This window comes from Schistocerca serialis, chromosome 4, assembly GCF_023864345.2.
Source record: "Schistocerca serialis cubense isolate TAMUIC-IGC-003099 chromosome 4, iqSchSeri2.2, whole genome shotgun sequence".
NCBI lineage: Eukaryota > Metazoa > Arthropoda > Insecta > Orthoptera > Acrididae > Schistocerca > Schistocerca serialis.
This window is the reverse complement of record NC_064641.1, coordinates 329,447,688-329,473,380: the sequence shown is the minus strand read 5'-3', so window position 1 is coordinate 329,473,380 and position 25,693 is coordinate 329,447,688. Positions and strand designations below refer to the sequence as shown.

Genomic DNA, 25,693 nt, shown 5'->3' with positions numbered 1-25,693 from the left:
TATGGGACCCTGCTAGGTAGGTAGGGATGTTTCTGGTTCAAATGGCTCTGAGCACTATGGGAGCACTATGGATCTGAGGACATCAGTCCGCAAGACTTAGAACTACTTGAACCTAACTAACCTAAGGACATCACACACATCTATGTCCGAGGCAGGATTCGAACCTGCGACCGTAGCAGCAGCGCGGTTCCGGATTGAAGCACCTAGAACCGATCGGTCACAGCGGCCGACGATGGTTCTGGCCTTTACATTAACAAACTCAAAGTTTGCTAGCAACACCGTTCGGCTAAAAGCCAAACGGCGCTGCTCCTGTTAGTATGGCTACATACAACAGCGCTTTGCGTCACTCAGCACTGTCGCTGGTTCTGTCGTGCTTAGGGACCGCTGTGGTAGCACGTTAACCTGTGTAAACCCACTGACGTCGCGGTTCTCAGGCGCAAGTATCAAGCTTGCTCTCTCACAATTTGTTCGGCAATGGAGGAGAGATAGTTGCACACAGTAAGTATATCGGTATCCTTAGATGAATCTAGGACCTGTAGTTAATTTCTCATGGAGACAGGTGTAAGACAATGTTGATGGTGAGCACCCTTGCAGGTGGCGCTGAGCTCAGTGGTCTGTAAGCTGCTGTTTGAGAGGAGCAGACTATGAGCCGGTACTGCTCTCAATAATGTAAACAGTAGGTCTCACACATTCTCTTCATTATTACTTTCACTAAACAGCAAGACTTAAAACATGAACGACACTCTTCACACGGGAAGTGCCAATGGTCACTGTACGTATCCCAAACGTTCTCTCGGGTGACATCCCCATGCTTACTACACTGGTGTCCAAAATTAAAGCAGTTAACCGCTATTTCCCTGTCCAGTCTCTAATTTAACATACGAATATGATCGTACAAACTGTCAACAGATGTTCGTACGATCGTGTTCTTGACGGAATATGGCATTCCGGATCAACGGACAACCACGCCGATGATGACATCAGGGCACCCAAGAAACGGGGTAGTGTTTGCCGGGTAGTCCCACATCCACAATCGCTGTTTATACAGTCATACACGGTGAAGTATGGCACAGAGAGGACGCCTAACAGACCCTCTGTGGTGGAGGGGCCACAGGAAGAAGGGAAGCAGGGCGATCGCAAACTGAGGTGGCTCGATGACTTAACGTGAATCGTTGTGTTGTTTCTCGGATGTGGCGACAGTTCATAGAGATCTGAGCTTCACCCAGAAGACCAGGACAGGACCGACCACGTGTGGCATCAGAAAGAGAGAACCGTTATTTGGCTGTAAGGGCGCGACGGCACCGACTTATTACTGCACGGCAAATGACATCTGACCTGGCAGCGTCCACTGGACGTGTTGTATCGAGGTAAACGGAATGCAGAAGGCTCAGTAGAGTGGCTTTCGTTCTCGGAGACCTGCTGCAGGAAGAATGGGCGTGGCGTTATTGCCTCAACATGAGATTGGTTCACAGCAGTTGTTAGACCTGTATTGCTGCTAGATGTGGTTACACCCCATACTGAGCACATTAACTAGTTGTCAGAATGCGTGTGTCAATCCGTTACGTTCGAAGAAACGAAGAATGTTTCTGTCTACCGTTCATCTACATCTACATGGTTACTCTACAATTCACACTAAGTGCCTGGCAGAGGGTTCATCGAACCATTTTTATGCTCCTTCTCTGCCATTCCGCTCTCGAATGGCGCGTAGGTAAAAGGAACATCTAAATCTTTCCGTTCTACTCTGATTTCTCTTATTTTATTATGATGGTCATTTCTCCCTACGTAGGTGGGTGTTAACAAAATATTTTCGCATTCGGAAGAGAAAGTTGTTGATTGAAATTTCGTAAAATGATCTCGCCGCAAAGAACACCGCCTTTGTTTCAATGACTGCTATCCCAACTCACGTATCGTATCAGTGACACTCTCACCCCTATTGCGCGTTAACACGAAACGGGATGCCCTTCTTTGCACTTTTTCGATGTCCTCCGTCATTCTCACCTGTTAAAGATCCCACACCGCGCAGCAAGATTCCAGCAGAGGACGGACAAGTGTAATGTAGGCTGTCTCTTTCGTGGGTTTGTCGCATCTTCTAAGTGTTCTGACAACAAAGCGCAGTCTTTGTTTCGTCTTCCCCACAATATTATCTATGTGGTCTTTCCAATTTAAGTTGCTCGTAATTGTAATTCCTAGGTATTTAGTGGAATTGACAAGCCTTAGATTTGTGCCATTTATCGTATACTCAAAATTTATCGGATTTCTTTGTTTAGTGCCAATTGCCACTTTTCGCACCATACAGAAATCCTCTATAGGTCATTTTGTAATTGGAATTGATCGTCTGTTGATTTTACTAGACGATAAATTACAGCATCATCTGCAAACAATCCAAGGAGGCTGCTCGGATTATCACCTAGATCATTTATGTAAATCGGAAACAGCAGAGGGCCTATGACACTACCTTGCAGAACGCCAGATATCACTTCTGTTCTACTCGATAATTTACCGTCTATCGCTACGAACTGTGACCTCTCTGAGAGGAAATCACGAATCCAGTCATTTTATTAATAGTAGCTTGTGAGGAGCGGTATCAAAAGCCTTCTGGAAATCTAGGAATATGCAATCGATCTGAGATCCCTTGTCGACAGCATTCATTACTTCACGGGAATAAAGAGCTAGCTGTCTTGCACAAGAACGATATTTTCTGAACCCGTGTCGGTTATGTATCAATACGTCACTTTCTTCAAGGCTATTCATAATGTTCCAGTACAGTATATGCTCCAAAATCCTACTGCAAATTGAGGTCATTGATATGGGTCTGTAATTCAATGGGTTTCTCCTATTTCCTTTCTTGAATATTGGTGTGACCTGTGCTACTATCCAGTCTTTAGGAACAGACCTTTCGTCAAGCGAGCGGTTGAATATGATTGCTAAGAAAGGCGCTATTGTGTCTGCATACTCTGAAAGGAACCTGACTGGTATACCATCTGGACCGGAAGACTAGCCTATCTTAAGTGATTTGAATGGTTTCGCAACAATCTACTTTTATGTCACTCGTGCTAACAACTGTTCTGGTTTCGTATTCTGGAATATTTACTTCATCTTCTTTCGTGAATGAATTACGGAAAACTGTATTCAGTAACTCCGCTTTAGTGTCACAATCATTGGTAACATTTCCATCGCTATCGCGCAGTGACGGTATTGACTATTTTTTGCTACTAGTGTACTTTACATACGACCAGAATGTCTTTGGTTTTTCTGCCATATTTTGAGACAATGTTTCATTGTGGAAACTATTAAAAGCATCTCGCATTGACGTCCGCACTAAATTTCAAGCTTCCGTGAAACTTAGCCAGTCTTCGGGATTTTGCGTTTTTCTGAATTTGGCATGCTTTTTTCGTACCTATTCGTACCTTCTGCAACAGTGTTCTGACGTGTTTTGTGTACCATGGCGGATCAGTCCCGTCTCTTATTAACTTGTGCGGTATGAATGTGTCTATTGCTATCGATACTGTATCTTTGAATCTGAGCCATATCTGGTCTACACTCACACAAATAGCTTGGAAGCAATGGAGACTATCTCTTAGGAAGGCATGCATGTCGCAGTTGTTTACGTTCTGTATTCTTTACATTGTTTCTACTTTACTATCACTTGCTTCTATTTTTCGTGGTAAAATAAACGCAACCTTGCAAAATTTTCGACACCATCGTATGCTTTTCACGGTACAGTGAACATCTTTTCTTTGTCAATCCCATTTCAAAATTTATTTGGGAAACTAGGATATACATTGTGATGCAGCAAACCTTCAAAATTTCGTCACCAGTGACTGGATGGTTCAGCACTTTCTCGAAATTGCTTTCTAGATCTCATTTAAATTTTTAAAGAATTCAGCGTAATAGGCTTGCACACTGATACAACCTACCTGGAAGACGATGTATGGAACAAGTGACAAGCAAATGCCAGCGACTGCGTATTCGACACTGGCGGTGATCTGGCGCAGACACGTGGGGTGCACCTCGATGCTCTGCAGGGTGGTGACACTTCCAGCGGCAGTCGAGAAGAACTGCATAGCCATCACTACCGCCACCATGGCGACGCTTGGTACATCAGCTGCCAAAGTAGAAACACATGGGTTGCTTGGATAAAATAACTTTGTTAGAAACGTAATTGAAACAACACAAGAACCAAAAAATCTAAATGTAGTTTACTCTGTGGCTGCTAATGAATACTCTAATTAATGGACAACTGAGCTAAGTCATTTAGATTTGACGTTATCGAGAACAAAGCATTACCGTGAACATTGGGGTGGTCACATAACATCGGCCGAGTTGGCATTATGAATGCGGCTTATGGATACTGTAAGGGATTGAAACGGTTAAAAACTCCAGAATTACATTTTCTCCATATTCTGACCTGAAGGAAGTTGTGTAATTTTAAGATGTAGTGCCCTTTTAAGCTGATGCACATCGTATAGTAGGTGCGTGTATGATGAGAGGTGGCTGTAGTTTCGTGATCTCTGCCAGAGGGAGTTTTGTACATGAAACAATGAATTTAAATTTAATGAAATATCTGTACGGTCGCTATGCTAGAGACAAACAGAACTGCCATTTTTTTATGGGATAAAAGGTATCAGATAGTACGCCAAACCCCTTAGAAAATTTTATCTGCTTGCCTTTTGAAAACACTTCTGCAGTTTAAATAACGAGAGCCTGTCGAAAATCAATGTGCGTCAGGATCCGTCAGTGTGGGATACTAGCTGACAGCTCCTCAGAAAACAAGGCATTTCAGTTTGCCTCAAACATGGCGGACATATAGGGACGTATAGCCACCCTTTCTAATGCATACTTTTTGAACTGAAAATATAGACAGAGTAAATCTCTTTGGTAACCAGAGTTAATGTTACGTGCAGATGTCATCACTTGTTTCCTATCGGCCGAGCTCGTTATTTTTACTGTTAGCGATTAAAATGTGAGGAGGCTGGTTTTCGGGACGCTGAGCAAGATAACATGCATAAAAACTTCTGCATTTGCGACGATCGCTAATATTCATGTTGCATGCTATGGGGCAGATTGTTCGTGTCGAGCTTTTTCAAGTGGGTGCTGAATTCATGATTGGTCAATCTTTGTATTGGTAGCTATCTAACAACTACCACAATTGTGTTCAGAAAACTGTTGTGTCATTATTTAAACTGACTGGATCAAGGGACTTAGCTATTCTCCTCTTAACAAAATGTAAGAAATACACGAAACGGCTTTTTCTATTCATGCTTGTATCCAAGTGATCGTCGTAAACTCTTTAACCATCCATGTTTTCTTTGTTAAAATATAATAGTTAGCATGAAATAGGTTCTGGTTTATTTTATCCCAGACGTGATGATTAGAAACTTACTTAGCTTGACCATTGTTACAAGAATTTCACTGCACCGTTATCTATTTTATCAGTATTGAATTTCAGCGTGATTCATTTAATGGGCTTTTCTTAGCAGCGCAGTGCACAAAAGCATGATTCTTTCCAGGTCCACGTGTAGTGTTTATTAGTGATGCTATCACAAAACAGAACAGATATTTGTTGCGCAGGTAAAGATTAATTTCAGTCATGACGAACCATTGTTTGGTGTATTTAGGAAGCAAAGAACATTTAGCTTATTCTGTATAATTTCAAAGTAGGATCAGTAACTGCACGTAATGGTCCAATACAACAGTTAACTTATAAGTCTTGATTGCTGGAGAGCGGGTTGTTGAGTAAGATGTTATCCAGAGACCGATGTGAATTCTCATGTTTGAATCATTAATTATTAAATTCAAGGAACAGGTAGCAAATTACCTTTTTCAGTTTAAAGTAATAAAATTTCACAAAACAGGTAAGAAGACAGTAAGCTGTGCAATACTGGTTTTAGTGTATGAATTTCACGTATTATAGCAATAAAATAGGAATCATTTTTGTGTGACCGAATTGCAGCTACTAAGTTTTCATTCACGGTTGCTAGGGATCATTCCACATTACGTTTAAAGCTTTACATTTCGATAGTTCAGTATCATTTCACTGCAGAAAGTTTCACTGTTGGAGTGTATTAAGAAAGAGCAGTAATAAACCATACTCATAAAGTTCCGCAGCAACATTGCATTTCGTAACCATCACATTCCGATCGTTAATACGAGTGTTGGAGCTTAAATAGTGGAAACTATTTATTCACAACCGATAGAAAAGAGTTACATGTTTGCAACTGTTACTGTCCTTCAAAGTAGTCACTAGCGTTGTGTAGAACTCGTTGCCAGCGAAGTGGAAGGCGTAGCATACCTTTAGCAGAGCCTGTTCTGTTGATGGTGCGAATGGAGCGGTCTACTGCGTATCGAATCTCTGCAACAGTTCTGAAGTGAATGCCACGAAGTCGTTCCTTCGTCTTCGGAATCAAATAGAAGTCACAAGGACTTAAGTGCGGGGAGTATGGTGGATGGTACAGTACTTCCCAGTCCTATCGACCGAACAGAGCAGCCACAGTTTGCGCTTTATGCGCCCGCGCATTGTCGTGCAAAATGATGAGTGGGTAGCGCGGAAAGTGTCGCCGCTTCTTTCATAAAACTGGTCGCAGGTGATGCTCCAAAAACGACCAGCTTCACTGCCATGCAATGATTATTGTCCACATCGGACCTCTGTGAGTACCTATACATTAATTACAAGCAGCTAGTCTGTCACGTAGTGTGTGTGACTAGCTGGCATAACGAACCGAATCCGGTAGCTTTCCTGGAATTCCACTAGTGCAATCAGGGCCTGACGACACTTAGGAATACTAATCCTAGCCCTCAGCCGAACGCCAGTTTCTGGTCCATAAATTACAGTTCATACATTTCATTAAGTTCTTGCTGAAATAAATGAAACTGTAGTGTTTTTTATTCAGCTGCTATTACCTCAATGTGACGCCCATCATTCACCACAGATTGTTAATTTACCACATACACTATGTGATCAAAAGTATCCGGACACCGCCAAACACAAACATTTTTCATATTAGGTGCATTGTACTGCCACCTACTGCCAGGTACTCCATATCAGCGACCTCAGTAGTCATTAGACATCGTCAGAGGGCACAATGGGGCGTTCTGCGAAACTCACGGACTTCGAACATGGTCAGGTGATTGAGTGTCAGTTGTGTCATAAGTCTGTAAGCGAGATTTCCACGCTCCTAAACATCCCTAGGACCACTGTTTCCGATATCATAGTGAAGCGAAACCTGAAGGGATAAATACAACACAAAAGCGTACAGGCCGACCTCGTCTGTTGACTGATATAGACCGCCGATAGTTGAACAGGGTCGTAATATGTAATAGGCAGATACATATCCAGACAATCACACAGTAATCCCAAACTGCATCAGGATCCACTGCAAGTACTACGACAGTTACGCGGAAGGTGAGAAAATTTGGGTTTCATGGTCGAGCAGCTGCTCATAAGCTACACATCACGCCGGTGAAAGCCACACGACTCCTCGCTTGGTGTAAGCAGCGTAAACATTGGACGATTGAACAGTGGAAAAACGTTGTGAGGAGTGATGAATCACGGTACACAATGTGGCGATCCGATGGCAGGGTGTGGGTATGGCGAATGCCCGGTGAACGTCATCTGCCAGCGTGTGTAGTGCCAAAAGTGAAATTCGGAGGCGGGGATGTTATGGTGTGGTCGTCTTTTTCTTGCAACCGATGTTTTTTTGCGTGTCACTATCACAGCACAGGCCTAAATTTATGTTTTAAGCACTTTCTTGCTTCCCACTGTTGAATAGCAATTCGGGGATGGCGATGGCATCTTTCAACACGATCGAGCACCTGTTCATAATGCACAGAATGTGGAGGAGTCGTTACACGACAATAACATCCCTTTAATGCACTAGTCTGCACAAAATCCTGACCTGAATCCTATAGAACACCTTTGGGATGTTTTTGAACGCCGACGTCGTGCCAGGTCTCACCGATCAACATCGATACCTTTGCTCAGTGCAGCACTCTGCGAATAATGGGCTGCTATTCCCCAAGAAACCTTCCAGCACCTGATTGAACGTATGCCTGCGAGATTGGAAGCTGTCATCAAGGCTAAGGTTAGGCCAACACTATACTGAGTTCCAGCATTACCGATGGAGGATGCCACAAACTTGTAAGTCATTTTCAGCTAGGTGTTCGGATAGTTTTGATCACATAGTGTAGCTTGAAACACTTGGGCACAAACGGGTTCACGGCGGCTAAAAAAGTCTTCCTCAGCCAAAATTACTTACTGTCACTGTATATCGTAATACGATAACAAGCTAATACAATCAGTGTACGAAGGTGGCGGAAATGCTATGGTTATCGTCTAATGACAGGTATCGTCTTCAGTAACGCAACCACAGACATGTGGTCTCATAGACCCTACAGTTCAAGATCTATATTCCAGCACAAAAAAATTACATTTTTTAATTTTTTTTAAAAATAGCAACACAGGAAGCTATATGATAAAATAAGAATTGTTTGTAATTGAAAAATATTTATCAAAATCAAAAGAAAATATTTAAAACATACTTATAAAATCATTTTTATACTTAAACTTGAATATTTATTAAGTCCACTACTGGCCATTAAAATTGCTACACCAGGAGGAAGACGTGCTACAGACGCGAAATTTAACCGACAGGAAGAAGATGCTGTGATATGCAAATGATTAGCTTTTAGGAGCATTCACACATGGTTCGTGCCGGAGGCGACACCTACAACGTGCTGACATGAGGAATTTTTCCAACTGATTTCTCATACACAAACAGCAGTTGACCGGCGTTGCGTGGTTAAACGTTATTGTGATGCCTCGTGTAATGAGGAGAAATGCGCACCATCACGTTTCCGACGTTGATAAAGGTCGGATTTCAGCCTTTAGCGATTGCAGTTTATCGTGTTGCGACATTGCTGCTCGCGTTGGTCGAGATCCAATGACTGTTGGCAGAATATGGAATCAGTGGGTTCAGGAGGGTAATACGGAACGCCATGCTGGATCCCAACGGCCTCGTATCACTAGCAGTCGAGATGACAGGCATCTTATCCGGATGGCAGTAACGGATCGTGCAGCCACGTCTCGATCCCTAAGTCAACAGATGGGGACGTTTGCAAGACAACAACCATCTGCACGAACAGTTCGACGACGTTTACAGCAGCATGGACTATCAGCTCGGAGACCATGGCTGCTGTTACCCTTGACGCTGCATCACAGACAGGAGCGCCTGCGATGGTGTACTCAACGACGAACCTGGGTGCAGGAATGGCAAAACGTCATTTTTTCGGATGAATACAGGTTCCGTTTACAGCATCATGATGGTCGCATCCGTATTTGGCGACATCGTGGTGAACGCACATAGGAAGCGTGTATTCGTCATCGCCATACTGGCGTATCACCCGGCGTAATTGTATGGGGTGTCATTGGTTACACGTCTCGGTCACCTCTTGTTCGCATTGACGGCGCTTTGAACAGTGGACGTTACGTTTCAGATGTGTTACGACCCGTGGCTCTACCCTTCATTCGATCCCTGCGAAACCCTACATTTCAGCAGGATAATGCACGACCGTATGTTGCAGGTCCTGTACGGGCCTTTCTAGATACAGAAAATGTTCATCTGCTGCCCTGGCCAGCACATTCTCCGGATCTCTCACCAACTGAAAACGTCTGGTCAATGGTGGCCGAGCAACTGGCTCGTCACAATACGCCAATCACTACTCTTGATGAACTGTGGCATCGTGTTGAAGCTGCATGGGCAGCTGTACCTGTACACGCCATTCAAGCTCTGTTTGACTCAATGCCCAGGCATATCAAGGCCGTTATTACGGCCAGATGTGGTTGCTCTGGGTACTGATTTCTCAGGATCTATGCATCTAAATTGCATGAAAATGTAACCACATTTCAGTTCTAGTATAATATATTTGTCCAATGAATACCCGTTTATCATCTGCATTTCTTCTTGGTGTAGCAGATTTAATGGCCAGTAGTGTATTAAAGTGCTCTCTGCTAATGGCTAACACGTTTAAAAAACTCATATACATACGAATAATATAAAAAATTAAATATCCAATCATTTATAGCAGTGTGAAAATCACTACCAATGTCCTTGTTTGCATCACAGTTGTTGTTATCGTCCTCTAAGTATTGCCCGATTATTTCAGAAAATATCGTATCATCAATGACAATAATGTCCGTCCTATATAAAAAGAAACAAGAATTTGCTAGAACAGAGAAAGGTACATAATCACAGATATATGGTCTGCGAGACTGGCTCGAGAATTTAGCGTGGTCTGAATTTAAAACTAACAGAACGGCGTACGTTCCAACAATAAGGGCATTCCACAGCTACTGAGAACCTGAAGGAGGTGCGCTTCTTCGGATACAAATTGTGCTTGTCTGCACGTTCCTACGGGTCTTTGAGACCACGTGTCTGTGGCTATGGGTAACAATAAAGACAAATATTTGTGCTGTTGATGAAGAATTTTTACGACTTCTGTTCTTTTTCATTTGGATCAACGGTTAAAGTGCAGAGTTGCCAATGCTGTAACTCGACTGATAAAGTATTGTTAGTCCCAATGGAAGTGGAAGAGGATGTAGATGAAGATGAAATGGGAGATATGATACTGCGTGAAGAGTTGACAGAGCACTGAAAGACCTGAGTCGAAACAAGGCCCCGGGAGTAGACAACATTCCATTAGAACTACTGACAGCCTTGGGAGAGCCAGTCCTGACAAAATTGTACCATCTGGTTAGCAAGATGTGTGAGACAGACGAAATACCCTCAGACTTCAAGAAGAATATAATAATTCCAATCCCAAAGAAAGCAGGTGTTGACAGATGTGAAAATTACCGAACTATCAGTTTAATCAGTCACAACTGCAAAATACTAACGCGAATTCTTTACAGACGAATGGAAAAACCAGTAGAAGCCAACCTTGGGGAAGATGAGTTTGGTTTCCGTAGAAATAGCGGAACAAGTGAGGCAATAGTGACCCTACAACTTATCTTAGAAGCTAGATTAAGGAAAGGCAAACCTACGTTTCTAGCATTTGTAGAATTAGAGAAAGCTTTTGACAATGTTGACTGGAATACTCTCCTTCAAATTCTGAAGATGGCAGGGGTCAAATACGGGGAACGAAAGACTATTTACAATTTGTACAGAAAACAGATGGCAGTTATAAGAGTCGAGGGACATGAAAGGGAAGCAGTGGTTGGGAATGGAGTGAGACAGGGTTGTAGCCTATCCCCGATGTTATACAATCTGTATATTGAGCAAGTAGTGAAGGAAACAAAAGAAAAATTTGGAGTAGGAATGAAAATCCACCCAGAAGAAATAAAAACTTTGAGGTTGGCCGATGATATTGTAATTCTGCCAGAGACAGGAAATGACTTGGAAGAGCAGTTGAACGGAATGGATACTGTCTTGAAAGGAGGATATAAGATGAACATCAACAAAAGCAAAACGAGGATAATGGAATATAGTCGAATTAAGTCGTGTGATGCTGAGGGAATCAGATAGAAAATGACACACTTGAAGTAGTAAAGGGGTTTTGCTATTTGGGGAGCAAAATAACTGATGATGGTCGAAGTAGAGATGATATAAAATGTAGACTGGCAATGGCAAGGAAAGCGTTTCTGAAGAAGAGAAATTTGTTAACATTGAGTATAGATTTAAGTGTCAGGAAATCGTTTCTGAAAGTATTAGTATGGAGTGTAGCCATGTATGGAAGTGAAACGTGGACGATAAATAGTTTAGACAAGAAGAGAATAGAAGCTTTCGAAATGTGGTGTCACAGAAGAATGCTGAAGATTAGATGGGTAGATCACATAACTAATGAGGACGTATTGAATAGAATTGGGGAGAAGAGGAGTTTGTGGCTCAACTTGACTAGAAGAAGGGATCGGTTGGTAGGACATGTTCTGAGTCATCAAGGATCACCAATTTACTATTGGAGGGCAGCGTGGAGGGTAAAAATCGTAGAGGGAGACCAAGAGATGAATACACTAAGCAGATTCAGAAGGATGTAGGTTGCAGTAGGTACTGGGAGATGACAAGGCTTGCACAGGATAGAGTAGAATGGGGAGCTGTATCAAACCAGTCTCAGGACTGAAGACCACAATAACATAAAGTCCCAATACTGAAGGGTGCATTTGAGTGTGGAACGTGTGAGGTTTCCAGTGTATAGCAACTGAGGCAGCTGCAACAGACGAGAGCGGGTGTGCCTTGGGCGCCCCCGCGGCTCTTTACCTGTGAGCAGCACAACGCCGAGTACTCCTAGGAGGCCGACCAGCGCCAGGCAGCCGACGCCGGACCAGCGGCGGCCGAAGCGGGTGCCGCAGTAGTGCACCAGCAGCAACGACGCCACCTGCGCGCCGCACTGCGCAGACACCGTCACCAGCGGGTTCACGCTGATGGTGCCCACGCTCAGCACCAGCGAAAACATCGTCACCCATGCTATGCACCTGTAGACACACAGCGCAGTTTCGTATTCTCATACGTCTATGAACGATATAAAGAAAACAGTATTTAATTCCTATAGAGGACTATGTATACAAGTAACGGAGAAACGTAGTATATAATTAATCGAGACAGCTTTTCAGATTTTCACTAATGACGGATTTTCTGCGCTGACGGAAAAAATAGCAACACCAAGAAGGGGTTGTGCGACATAAACTCAAGTTGGTAGGCTTGTTTTTACACGTGCAAGATGATGTCTATTCCAACTTTGCACCAGTCGCATAGGAGTGGTCCCAGCAGCGCCAATATGAGGATGCAAATGAGGTTTGCCTTAAATATACCGGGTGATCAAAAAGTCAGTATAAATTTGAAAACTTAATAAACCATGGAATAATGCAGATAGAGAGGTAAAAGCTGACACACATGCTTGGAATGACATAGGGTTTTATTAGAACAAAAAAAAAAAAAAGTTCACAAAATGTCCGACAGATGGCGCTGGACAGCAAAACGTCAGTGACTGCGCATGACAATCGTGTATAAAAGGAGCTGTAATGAGAGAGAGAATCAGATGCGCCAACCGTCGAAGCATGTTGATGTTACCTGAAAAGGTGCTTTCAGTGAAGCTGTATTATCAGAATGGGGAATGTGCTAGTTCAGCGTTACGATCCTATCACCATAGGAAGGGGATTCGAACGGGTAAAGGTCCTTTGACAAATGCAGCTGTGACGAGAAACATTTCGAAGTTCGAAGCCACGGGTTGTTTAGACGTTTAGACGATAGACCCCTTTAGTGGCCGACCGAGCACAAGGTGTAATGCTGCCGAGACAGTTCAGTAAGAAATGGAGACTGTAGCGGGTTCGTCTATGCACGGGGAAATCAGCGCTCGTGCAGTCGCACGTCGCACCAGCATTCCATACACTACTGTTTGGTTGACACTTAGGCGTACCCTCCGATGCTATCCGTACAAAATTCATCGACATCATGAACTGTTACCTGGCGATTTAATGAAGCGGAGAGCATTTGCGGTGTGGGCGTTTCAAAAGATGGCGGAGACGATTGGTTGAGTAACGTGTTGTGGACCGACGAAGCTCATTTCACGCTCCGGGGTCTGTCAACGCCCACAGCTGCAGAATTTGGGCTACCGAAAATCCTAGAACTGTCGTGGAAACTCCATTGCACGGCGAGAAAGTCACGGTATGGGTTGGATTTACCACATCTACCGTTATCTGGCCTTGTTTCTTCGAGGAAATTCGTGATTCTGGTTTTGTAACTGCTACCGTGACGAGTGAGAGGTACCCCGATATGTTACAGAATCGCATCATCCCCAGCCTGGCTGGTAAAAACTTACTGGAATGTACGTTTATGCAGGATTTCGCTCCACCCCAAGTTGCTAGATCTCTTGCGCGCGTCGTTTGGTGATGATCGTGTGCTCAGCCGCCACTTTCGTCATGCTTGGCCTCCCAGGTATTCAGACCTCAGTTCGTGCAATTATTGGCTTTGTGGTTACCTAAAGTCGCAAGTGTATCGTGATCGACCGACATCTCTAGGGATGCTGAAAGACAACATCCGACGCCAATGCCTCACCATAACTCCGGACATGCTTTACAGTGCTGTTCACAACATTATTCCTCGACTACAGCTATTGTTGAGGAATGATGGTCGACATATTGAGCATTTCCTGTAAAGAACATCATCTTTGCTTTGTCTTACTTTGTTATGCTAATTATTGCTATTCTGATCAGATATCTGTCGGATATTTTTTGAACTTTTGTATTTTTTTGGTTCTAATAAAACCCCATGTCATTTCAAGCATGTGTGTCAGTTTGTACCTCTCTATCTACATTATTCCGTGATTTATTCAGTTTTCAAATTTATACTGACTTTTTGAACACCCGGTACACTGCAATGGCCGTGAGTGCCAGTTACCTTTAAGATTGGATGTGGTGAGTTGATGGTAATCACGAATGCCTTTAAGGCGACAAAGATACCATTATCAATACCTCACTGAGTTTGAACGGGGTCGTGTAATAGGGCTACGAGAATGTGGATGTTGTTTTTTGTGCGATATTGCAGAAAGACTGGGCAGGATCTACAGCCACTGTAGATGATTGCTGGCAGCAGTGGTCACGGGGCTGTACGATCGCAAGAAGACAGAGCTACTGACAGCCACGTGGCATTACCACCAGGAAGAGCCATCGTGTTCCGCATATGGCTGTTGCATCATACTGCAATTGCAGCAGCGATTTGAGCAGCAGTTGGCACCACAATGACACAACGAACTGTTACAAATCGCTTACTATGAAGACAGTTCCGAGACAGTCTCGCCGTGGCGTGCATTCCACTACCTCCAAACCACCGCCATTTGCGACTTCATTGGTGTGAAAAGAGAGCTCAGTGTTTGTGTTTCCTAATGAAAGGTGCTTCTATGTCGGTGACAGTGATGGCCGTGTTTGAATAGGAGGCCAATTGAGGCCCTGAAACCAATCTGTCATCGTGATAGACAGACTGACCTTCTCCTGGGTTTATAGTCTAAGTTGCGATTTCGTATGCCAGCAGGAGCACTCTCTTGATTATCCACGCAACCGGACTGCTGATTTGAAATTCAATCTACTGGCTGAATCTGTTGTGCTGCCATTCATGAGCAGCATCCCAGGGGGTGCTTTCCAACAGGGCAACAATCGCCCACGTATCTATTTGTAACTCAACATGCTCTACACAGTGTCTACCTGTTGCCTTGGCCTGCTCGATCATCACGTCTCTCTCAAATCGAAAGCATATGGGACATCCTCGAACGATAACTCCAACGTCATCCACAACCAATCCCTATATTGGCCGACCAAGTGTAACAGGCATGTAACTCTACGCACAAACTCACATCCGGCATCTGCACAGCACAATGCGCATAGGTTTGCATGCTAACGTGCAACATTCTTGCGGTCTGGCTGGTTATTAATGTACCAGCATTTCACAGAAGTTAAGCGTAAACAATGTGCGAAAAGAATAAAAAGAGCGATTATTAATTAGTGAGTTGCAACTGAAGCAAATGACGCCTTTTCACTAAACTGCTATACATGGTAATCATACCGACAGGACTTTCATTAGCGATTGTTCGACATTTCTTAGCGAAACTATCCAGAAAAAAAAAAAAACTTTCAACTTAGCTTTCTAGTTAATTTCCAATGTCAGAGTTGCACAGACATTTAGAAAATAAAAACAAAGTGAAAGATCGAACATTCTTTAAAGGGACCGATACGTTTTTGAATCATTACAGAGAAGGAAGTGGAAGAATACTAGACAGCAGAGAAGGGAAACCAGATGGAATTAGCATTCAGCATGGAATAGAAGACAGAATTACAAATCACATTTGAGAGATGAAAGAATTTGTATAGAAGGAAACGATTGCATCAGGTAAAAATGGACAGTGACGTAAAGAAATTTTGATGATTTAATAAATAGTGGCGAGCGTATGATAACCAAAGATACAGCACGCTACAAAACCAAGCAACTAGAAAACATGTTATTGCTGTAACGTCGCATTAAATATTTGCAAACTTTAGATTCCAAAACTGATATACAAATTAACTTTTTAAAATCATAATGAGGTCTATAAATTGTAAACTTGACACTGGGAATATTTGAAAATAAATAAAAACACTCAGCACCATAAACAAAATACTGAGAAAGGAAAAAGAATTCGTAAAAGGAATTTTTAAACTCTTAGATAATCGTAAAAGATTTTACAGTGAAGATTCTGAATCAAATTTATGAAGCACTGAACCAATACAACAAAAGAGAAAGGCAATAATCTGCTAATGAGTCTAGTGTAGTGAAGGTCGTTTCTGTAAGGCGAGACTAATTGAAACAAAGGCTGTAAATTCTGGAGCTGTGTGGGAGGTGAGAATAAATGTCACAGTATATTGAGGGTAACAAGTGACTAAACGGAAGTTAGAGAAACTGTTGAAGTGAGGTAGGATTGTATGTAAATTAGCCTGATGAGGCAGGTAAAGTCTTAGGTAAGGGGGTAGGAGGAGAAATCAAGAACAAATTGGAGATATGCAGATGAATCTCACAGTGCGAGGACTCGAGTTAGTATTACAATTTTTTATTTCCACCAGAATCTTCTACATGCAATATGTAGGGACTTCAGAAAGTAAGTTACACACGTCGTATCTCACTAAGACTATTACTCTATAAGAGTGGCACACTGTCAGAAGAGAGTCTCGTCTGTTCCAGGTTTGTTGCAGTGACTGTTCTGCTGTATTACGGAAGTACGATTCAAAAGGTGCGGCAACTGGAAACGTACTCCAGAGTTGAAGTACGCTGGAGAGTACGATTCTTGCCGACAGAACACCTAAATTGCACAGATTCACAGTGCGATTCTGTTAGTATATGGTCCAGTCGCTTCCATCCATATTGAAATGCTATCAGGATGTTGACCAGGGCTGCACGGAAGTGGGTGAAGCTGATTCGCCGTACAGTCCAGATCTTGCACCATGTGATTTCCATCTTTTTGATAAGCTGAAAGAACATCTGGGGGAAAGAGCTTTGCCAATGATGAGGACGTTCACAGATGTGTTCTCAAATGGCTCCGTGATCAAATGGTTGAAATGGCTCTAAGCACTATGGGACTTAACGTCTGAAGTCATCAGCCCCTAGACCTAGAACTACTTAAACCTACCTAACCTAAGGACATCACAAACATCCATGCACGAAGCAGGATTCGAACCTGCGACAGTAGCAGCAGCGTGGTTCCGGACTAAAGCGCCTAGAACCGGTCGACTACATTGGCCGGCGTCCGTGATCAAGGAACGGATTTTATCATTGGAGAATTGAACGACTGGTAGACTGTTCCGATCGTTCTAAACAGAGATTTACTATACAGTGTCATGTATCTGTGTCATTGTGTACTGTAACATTCAATAAAAATTACTTAGCCTGCTGTAATAATGAGTAAAATATTATCTGAAGTCACCTCGTCGATGTAATTACGAGGAACGTTCAATAAGTAATGCCCCAAATTTTTTTGCTCAACACATATTTATTGTTAAGAGTCAGAATTTGGTGAAAATATACATCAACATGTATTGTCCATATCCTATTTTTCTATGTAGTCTCCGTCACGTTCTATGGTCGTACGCCAACGTTGTGGAAGAGCATGTATTCCATGCAGGTAAAAGCTCTTGCCGTGTGGGCGTAGCCATGTTTTCAGTGCATGACTGACACACTCATCATCTTCAAAGTGTGTTCCCCGTAGAGAATTTTTAAGCGGGCCAAAGAGATGGAAGTCCGAGGGAGCCAGGTCTGGACTGTAGGGTGGATGAGGCAATGATGTCCAATACAATTTGGTGATGTGTTCGCGGGTTCTCAGACTTAGGTGTGGACGTGCATTATTGCGATGGAACAAGATTTCTGCTGGATTCTTGTCCGATCGGAAACGTCGGAAACGGTTCTTGAGTTTATTAATTCACGTACGCCTCTGAATTGATGGTTGACCCTCTTAGCATCACATCCACGAGAATGACGCCATCACAATCCCAGAGGACTGTCACCATGACTTTTCCGGCCGAGGGGGTTGTCTTTAATTTCTTCTTTTGTTTTGGGTGAGGACTCACTCCACTGGAGTCTTTTCGTTTACGGTGCAAAGTGGAGCACCCAGATTTCGTCCTCCCTAGCGATCCGTGAGAGAAAGGACTCTCCATCGGTCTCAAAACGCTCCAAAAATTCATATGAAACGACTTTTCTTTGAATCTTGTGGTTCGCTGTGAGCATTCGTGGAACCCATCGTGAGCACCTCTTTGAATATCCGAGAGCCTCGATCATTGCAGACTCACTTCCAATGCTGATCGACAACTGTAGAGCCAATTGTCGAGTTATGATGCGTCGGCCGGCACGAATAATGGCATCCGCACGCTTCAGCATGTCTGGAGCAGTGGCTGTGACAGGACGTCCCGAGCGGGCTGATCATGGAGGTCTGTTTCTACATTTCCTGAGGCTGTGACTTTTTTTATCATTCGCCCCACTGTACTCCTATCAACTGCAACATCGCCGTACACTGCACATAAACGTTTATGGATATTTACCACGGTTTCTTTTTCTGCTCACAAGAATTCAATAATAGCATGTTGTTTGTAACGTGAGTCGTATGCAGACGCCATTTTGACGCTGTACTACGGTTCTGCCACCTGTCACAACGGTTCGAACCTTCGCCGGCGCACAGAACAAACATGAAACGTGAAACACCAAGAAGGACGTTTGTGAATGTATGTTAATGGCTTTTTTTTTAAAAAAAGTGTGGGACATTACTTAATGAACGACCCTCGTACATGTAAAAGGCTATTATAGAAGTTTTAAATCTTCAAACACAAGGAAATCTTTAAAAACAATAAAATATGTGATACAGGTCTTTGCATTTTTTTGTATCTCATCTATAGACTTCACGCCAATTGCTGTGAATTGCCAAAACTACATTACTTGCATATGATTCATTCTCAACTGGAGCATATCGTAAGCTTACTAGCATCTTGGGGCTGAAATATATGTGGGGACCACATTTTCAAAGTACCCTTCATTGTAACTGCCTCTCGCTCGAACAGTGGAAGTTTAGATCTTGGCAGTCATAAACAAAATAGGCAGTCCATTTACCTGCATCATGCATACGCACTCAGAACGGAGACATTATCCATTCCAGAACAATTACTTACAATGTCGGAACTAATAAAAAAAATGGTTCAAATGGCTCTGAGGAATATGGGACTTAACTTATGAGGTCATCAGTCCCCTAGAACCTAGAACTATTTAAACCTAACTAACCTAAAGACACCACACGTCCATGCCCGAGACAGGATTCGGAACTAATCCGCCAACAGGCACACTTGGACATGTCACAACAATTAAAGGGGAACACGCTGGGGAGCGGTTCTAGGCGCTACAGTCTGGAACCGTGCGACCGCTACGGTCGCAGGTTCGAATCCTGCCTCGGGTATGGATGTGTGTGATGTCCTTAGGTTAGTTAGGTTTAAGTAGTTCTAAGTTCTAGGGGACTGATCACCTCAGAAGTTAAGTCCCATAGTGCTCAGAGCCATTTGAACCAACACGCTGGGAATATTGTTTCTAAAGGACTTATTTATGGCATGAAACCCTGGAGATACTACTGCAGGCACTGAAAACTGCTCCTGCACCACAATAGAACAACCATCACAAGTTTAGGAAACAATCTGGAAGAATATTCGCTATGGAACACTTCCGTCCAATGCGCGTAGCGACTGGTACACACTAACTAGCAACTCCACAATTAAAGGAAAGCCTTTCCGATTGCTCTTGGCTGACTTGCCTTATTGCGACTCATGTCAAGTAACAGCCTCCATGACCAACATCTTCACTTGCAGAAATCAGAACCAGATACTGGGTTGGACTCGGAGAAAATTGGGGTACCACCAGGACGGCTTCTGTGGAAAATACGTTCACTCCATGCTGGTCTTTCTACCTGGCATCAAAAAATAACCTTCCTACCTGTTCACTGGACATTAGTTACTTTCGTTCAAAGTCAGAGTTTATAGGTTGGCGAGACTATCTTCACCACCAGTAATGCAGCATACAAGATAAATTTGACAGTTGGAACCAATTGAATTTCCAAAACTTTTTCCCAGCAGTGCAGCAACACGTAATAGCGGCAACACTTTACACTTTATAATTATCAAAATGACTTTCAGTATTTTCATAGCATTTCATTGTTGTTCAAAATGAATTTAACTATCTTCTAAGAAGGGATTAGCTCCGTTTTCAGAAAGTATTTGTTTATCGAAGCCTTATTATATTCTGATAACCAGATAATTATTTTAAAGGCTTTTTTGTTTATTGTCTTTTAATGACGAGCTGTACTGTCTTTCCTAGAAGAGTATGATTATAAGTCAAAGAGCAGATTTATGTGTTCCCAAAACAATTATTGTAATTGTTTCTAGGAGACAAGTGCCTTTTTTTAAAGAACACATGGTTTAGATAACAAAAAAGGAACACGTGAGTATGTTCCATAATACATGAGCTACGCATTTCAGTATCACAAAAAGGACATGGACACCTTAATTCTAATAATAATAAGTTTATTGCAGGTAAATAGCAATACAAGTTCAGAGTACCATTATAATAAAACATGAAACTAGAAATTTTACGTATTGTGGTTTGTATAGTCACTCATCGACCGTTTCCTTTTGGTACAGAGTTCTATATGGTAACATCTGCATATTCTATGACATAATTGACATTTACACATTGCAGTTTGGCTCATGATATGACGGCTCGTTGCAAATAAGGTGGTGGAAACCACGAACTGCCATTCTGGTAATCACATATCTCATCTCGAAGTTTTCCTTAGCCCACGTTTTCTCAATCATGGCGCCTGTGCTGTAAAATTCTGGAGGTACGTCTTCCCTTACTTCCTTCCATGTTTTTAATAGACTTTCCGAAGCGCTGGTGTTGAGTAGCATCGGGTTTGTTCGCAGGTCTTCAATGAGGAAGGATTCCGTTGCCAACAGGTATACAAGTCTGAATCGTGTTGTTTTGGAGACACCAATTGCTTTCTTCGTATAGGTCACCTTTACTGCTTATAGTGTCGTTAGGTTTTTCACTGTGAGATGTGGTCCGATGATTTCTATGTTGTATGTCAGTATTGGGGAGATTTTGGCTCTGAATAGTGCCATTGTTGTTTGTTGGCAGAGGGATCTAATGTGATCTATTTCACTGATAGCCATTATTGTTTGCGCTGCTTTCTCTTTTACATGTTTTGTGAAACATTTTGCACTAGCTTGTATCGTGATCCCTAAGTACTTGAAGTCTGGTGCGAGTTTCAATTTTCTCTCTGGTATGAAGCCTATTACAATATAGTCTGCAAATTCGTTTGAGATAACGCCTTCCATTGGAGGGAGGTATTCTAAAATTTCTTCCGCTGCAACGATAAATAACAAAAGACCCAGTGGGTCTCCCTGAAGTAACCTGTTTGATTGGAATAACGGCTCTGATAGAGAGAGGCTGTGTGAGATCCTTATTTCTTTCCATCGCTGTATCGCGCTTATGATTCATGGCCATACGTTTATTTCATTTAAGATTTTCTCTCGTTTTTTGTCACTAACTTTTTTATTGTAAAGTAAAGGGCTTTTTTGAAGTCTATGAATACTACAAAAAATCCTCTCTGTCTTCAAGAGCTTCCCATATGCTCTTAGCAGGAGTTCTGGAGTTCTGTTCCGGTTTGAATTGATCTTCCTTTCTTGAATGCCATTTGTATTCGGGGAGGTGTTCGCCGATTGTTTCTTTTATTATTTCCGTTATTATTTTTCTGAATACCTTGAAAGATAAGTCTTCTCGTGTTATGCGTCTGCAGAGGGCGATTTGTTCCACCGTGTACAAACTCTAGGGATTGATCGATGAGAGGATAAGGAACAAAACCAGTCTAACAAACTTATGTCCGGAAATGCTTGGTTTCCATGCTAGAGAGCATTTATTCAGTCATACTTTGTTACAGAGACAGCGGTCTAATACTCGCTGTACCAGGTAGCCAGAATTACAGTATGCATAATTTACTCCTACAGTGTGGTACTGTTCCTCATACGTCATGCCCTAGAGCCCCCTCCTGCCATAGTAATTGGTACTGTGTCCGATTTACGCCTCTTTCTGACTCACCTTGTAATGGTTGTGATAAAGTGTTATCGCAATGATTTCGCATTCTAATCGGGAGCTTGTTGACATGGTGTTTACTTACGGAAAGGGGAATGGCAAAAGGTAACGGGGAGCAAGGTTGTATTAGGAGACCTATACACGCCGACAACAACCACAGAAACCGCAGCATTCAGTGTTTGCAACAGTGTTTCGTCATTTGTCTGAGACTGGGTCGTTTCAGCAAGCAGGAAACCATGAAGGACGTGCCCGAAATGTTCGGACACCAGACTTGGAGGAAAATGTGATTAACACAGCGGAATGCGACCGCCGTGTCAGTACCAGGCAGTTGGCCCGCCAGTTCAGAGTAAGCCAGACGACCTTGTGAAACATTCTCCATGACAACTGTTACTACCATTATCACTTACATCGAGCGCAGGGCTTACTAGCTACAGATTTATCGGGTCGGTAGCAGTTTTGTCACTGTTTTCTTCACAAGGCAGCCACAATTCCAGGATTTGTGTCATCCATTGCATTCACAGATGAGGTCACCTTTTCGTGGAGTAGTATCTTCATCTTTCATAACAGTCAACTGTGGGATAGTATGCAGAACCCCCATGGTATGGTAACAACAATTGAGGCATATGGAAAACATTTTCAACACATGCTGTAACTCTGGCTGCATGGTACAGTGCCTATTATACCGCGGCATTTTTAACAGAATAAATGGTCTCTAGCATGGAAACCACGCATTTCCGGACGTAAGTACATTAGACCTTTTTTATTCCGTATACCTTCATCGATCAGTCCCGAGAGTTTGTACTCGGTGGAAAAAATCGCCCTGTATTTGCTAGCGTCCTTGGGGTCTCCTTTCCCTTGATATAACACTTTCGTTATTGAATGGTTTTTGAAGGGAAGCTGTTTCTATGCACTTACTTTAGAGTTTTGTCTATACTGGCGTTAGTATTTTGGCATTATTTGCTGTAGAGACTGTCAGTTCCTGCAGATATTTTGTTCTTGGTACTGTTGGCTCTGAGCACTATGGGACTTAACTACTAAGATCATCAGTCCCCTAGAACTTAGAACTACTTAAACCTAACTAACCTAAGGACATCACACACATACATGCTCGAGGCAGGATTCGAACCTGTGACCGTAGCGGTCGCGCGGTTCCAGACTGTAGCGCCTAGAACCGCTCGGCCACTCCGGCCGGCCCACTTGGTACTGTTAATGGCACACATAAGCTCTTCTGTAGCCAGTGGGACCCATTCCGTAATTGTTTGTGAATTGTCTCCTGTCTGCCCTCTCTCTGCCTTTTAATCCTACCTTGTTCATTATTTTGTCGAAATGATTTTCCCACTTTTTTCATATCGATGTAGTATGTTTCGGCTCGTATTCTGGGGCGCAGTGTAATATATAGGCCTCTTGTGGCTTCTTCCCCTAGTTACTTTCCTTCTCTTCCCAGAATTCTTTCTTCTTTTCTTTTAGAGTTTTGTTATAGATATTTCGTTTTTCAACGTAAGTCCTGAGGAGCGTAGGGTTCTCTGCGCAGCGAGTTTTCGTCCTTTTGCACCTGAGATTGGAGGCTTGCCTTACTAGTTCTTCTATCGCTACTGTTGCTTCCTCTGGTTGTGAATTGTCTATTAGCACTTCAATTTGTTTTATATCATCTGACTTTGCTTTCAATTTCCTGATGTCTATTGTTCTCGAAAATACCTGTTCCTCTTTTTCTTGTGTTTTTCGCCATTTTCATTGGATTTTTATTTCCAGAACAAGTTCATTTCCGAATTGGTCTGTGGTTTTCAGTCCAGAGTGGTATTTATTTCCGTGGTTGGTCACCTTATGAATTCAATGTCAATTGTGCTTTTGCCGTTGTGGGAAATACAGGGTGTCCGAAAAGTCTTTCCCTGATTACATAAATTGATAACTCCGGCTAGAAGTAAGATAAATTATGAAACTGGTGTCTAATTGTTTACAAACTATCAAAGTTTTTTCACACATCAGTAAACTTCCACATGGGCACCCTTGGTAGCACGTAGCACATCTAGGCGATATTCAATTTCCGTCCCCACATTAGCCAACATCACTGGAGGGATCGATTCAACGACTGTGGTTATCCGTTGCCGCAGGGTTTCAAGATCTGGTACACGTGTTCGATAGACCTCGTCCTTGACATAATCCCATAAAAATAAGTCTAATGGGGTTATGTCAGGAGAGCGTGGAGGCCAAACCGTTGGCCTATCACGACCAATCCATCGCCCAGGAAAGGTCATATCGAGATAGGCACAGGCGTCCAAACCCCAATGAGGCGGTGCACCGTCTTGCTGAAACAAGACACTAGGGTGATACGGAAGCAGCTGAGGAACAGCATACAGTTGAAACATGTCCAGATAAACTGCAGATGTGACGGTAGCCTCAGCGAAGAAGAATGGCCCGATAATTCGATTGTGCAATTAGCGCGCACCAAACATTCACATTTGGACTGCTCTGGTGCACTCCATGACCTCGCCAGGGGGTTGTGAACCCCAAATGCGCACATTATGGCGATTCACTACTCCACTGACAAAAAAGGTCGCTTAGTCGGAAAAGGCAATTCATCTGAGAGAACCATAATCGTCCTCAATACCTATAGCACTGCGACCGCAAGTCATTTCGACGTGTGCTGTCATTAGGCAACAAGGCCTGAACGATTTGCACTTTGTATGCACGAAACAATAAACGTTTGTGTAAAATCTCATGGAGAGAACTTTTTGGCAACTGTAATTCACGTGAGGCTCTGCGCAACGATTTCTTCGGACTTCGCAGAAAAGACTGCCTTACAGCTTCCACTCTGTCTGCTGAGGTTCTTGGTCGACTAGACCTCGGAAGGTCAGCAACCTATCCTGTGTTCTTGAACTCTTCGTACCAAGCCTTAATGCTCTTGACATTCCTTCCACATGTTGTCTGGAAGTGTCTCTGCACTGTGGTTGGCGACCGTGACTCATGGTACCACAGGACACACTGTGCCTTCTCCTGATTGGTTAACAGGGCTTCTTGGGCACTGCACCTCATCCACTACTTACGTACTGCGAACCTAAAACAGAAAAAAAACTTTGGTAGTTGTAAACAATTCGACACAAGTTTCATATTTGTATCTTACTTCTAGCCTGAGTTATCAATTTATGTAATCAGCGAAAGTCTTTTTGGACACACTGTATATCTTCTTCCTGCAACTTTTTTACTATTTTTTTCATATCCATTCTGCAGTTCAAGTCACCGGCAATAATGAGTGGTTTATCATGTTTTGTCTGCGTTATCACTGGCCTATTCCTATTTCACCTCTTATATCAATGACTATGTTGTTCGGTTGGAAGTTTGCAGATATTATTGTAATGTGTAACGTTTCTGTCTGGAGTGTATCTTCCTGTTTGGTAGTTTTAGTTATTAGCGTTAATTCCAGTTTTACGAATACATTTATTCCTCCCAGGGGTCTTCGCTTCTCATCTGTTTTGCTTGGAGATGGGTGCGGTGAAATTCCACGTGGCAGTTTTCGGTTGGAAATGTTTCTGTTACGTTTGCTACACTATGCGATTAAAAGTATGACGCCGCCAGAA

The 25,693-nt window shown here is 42.8% G+C and overlaps 1 protein-coding gene across 1 annotated transcript in view; it reads right to left on the bottom strand.

Annotated features, from left to right (window-relative positions):
• The window catches only part of LOC126473781 (solute carrier family 22 member 7-like), a 162,750-nt gene that overhangs the window by 50,417 nt on the left and 86,640 nt on the right, over window positions 1-25,693 (bottom strand). The window contains exons 6-7 of the mRNA XM_050101048.1: window positions 12,249-12,463; window positions 3,918-4,105 (exon numbers count right to left, since the gene is read on the bottom strand). Coding sequence (XP_049957005.1) covers window positions 3,918-4,105; window positions 12,249-12,463 — 403 coding nt within the window. The remainder of the gene's footprint in view (window positions 1-3,917; window positions 4,106-12,248; window positions 12,464-25,693) is intronic.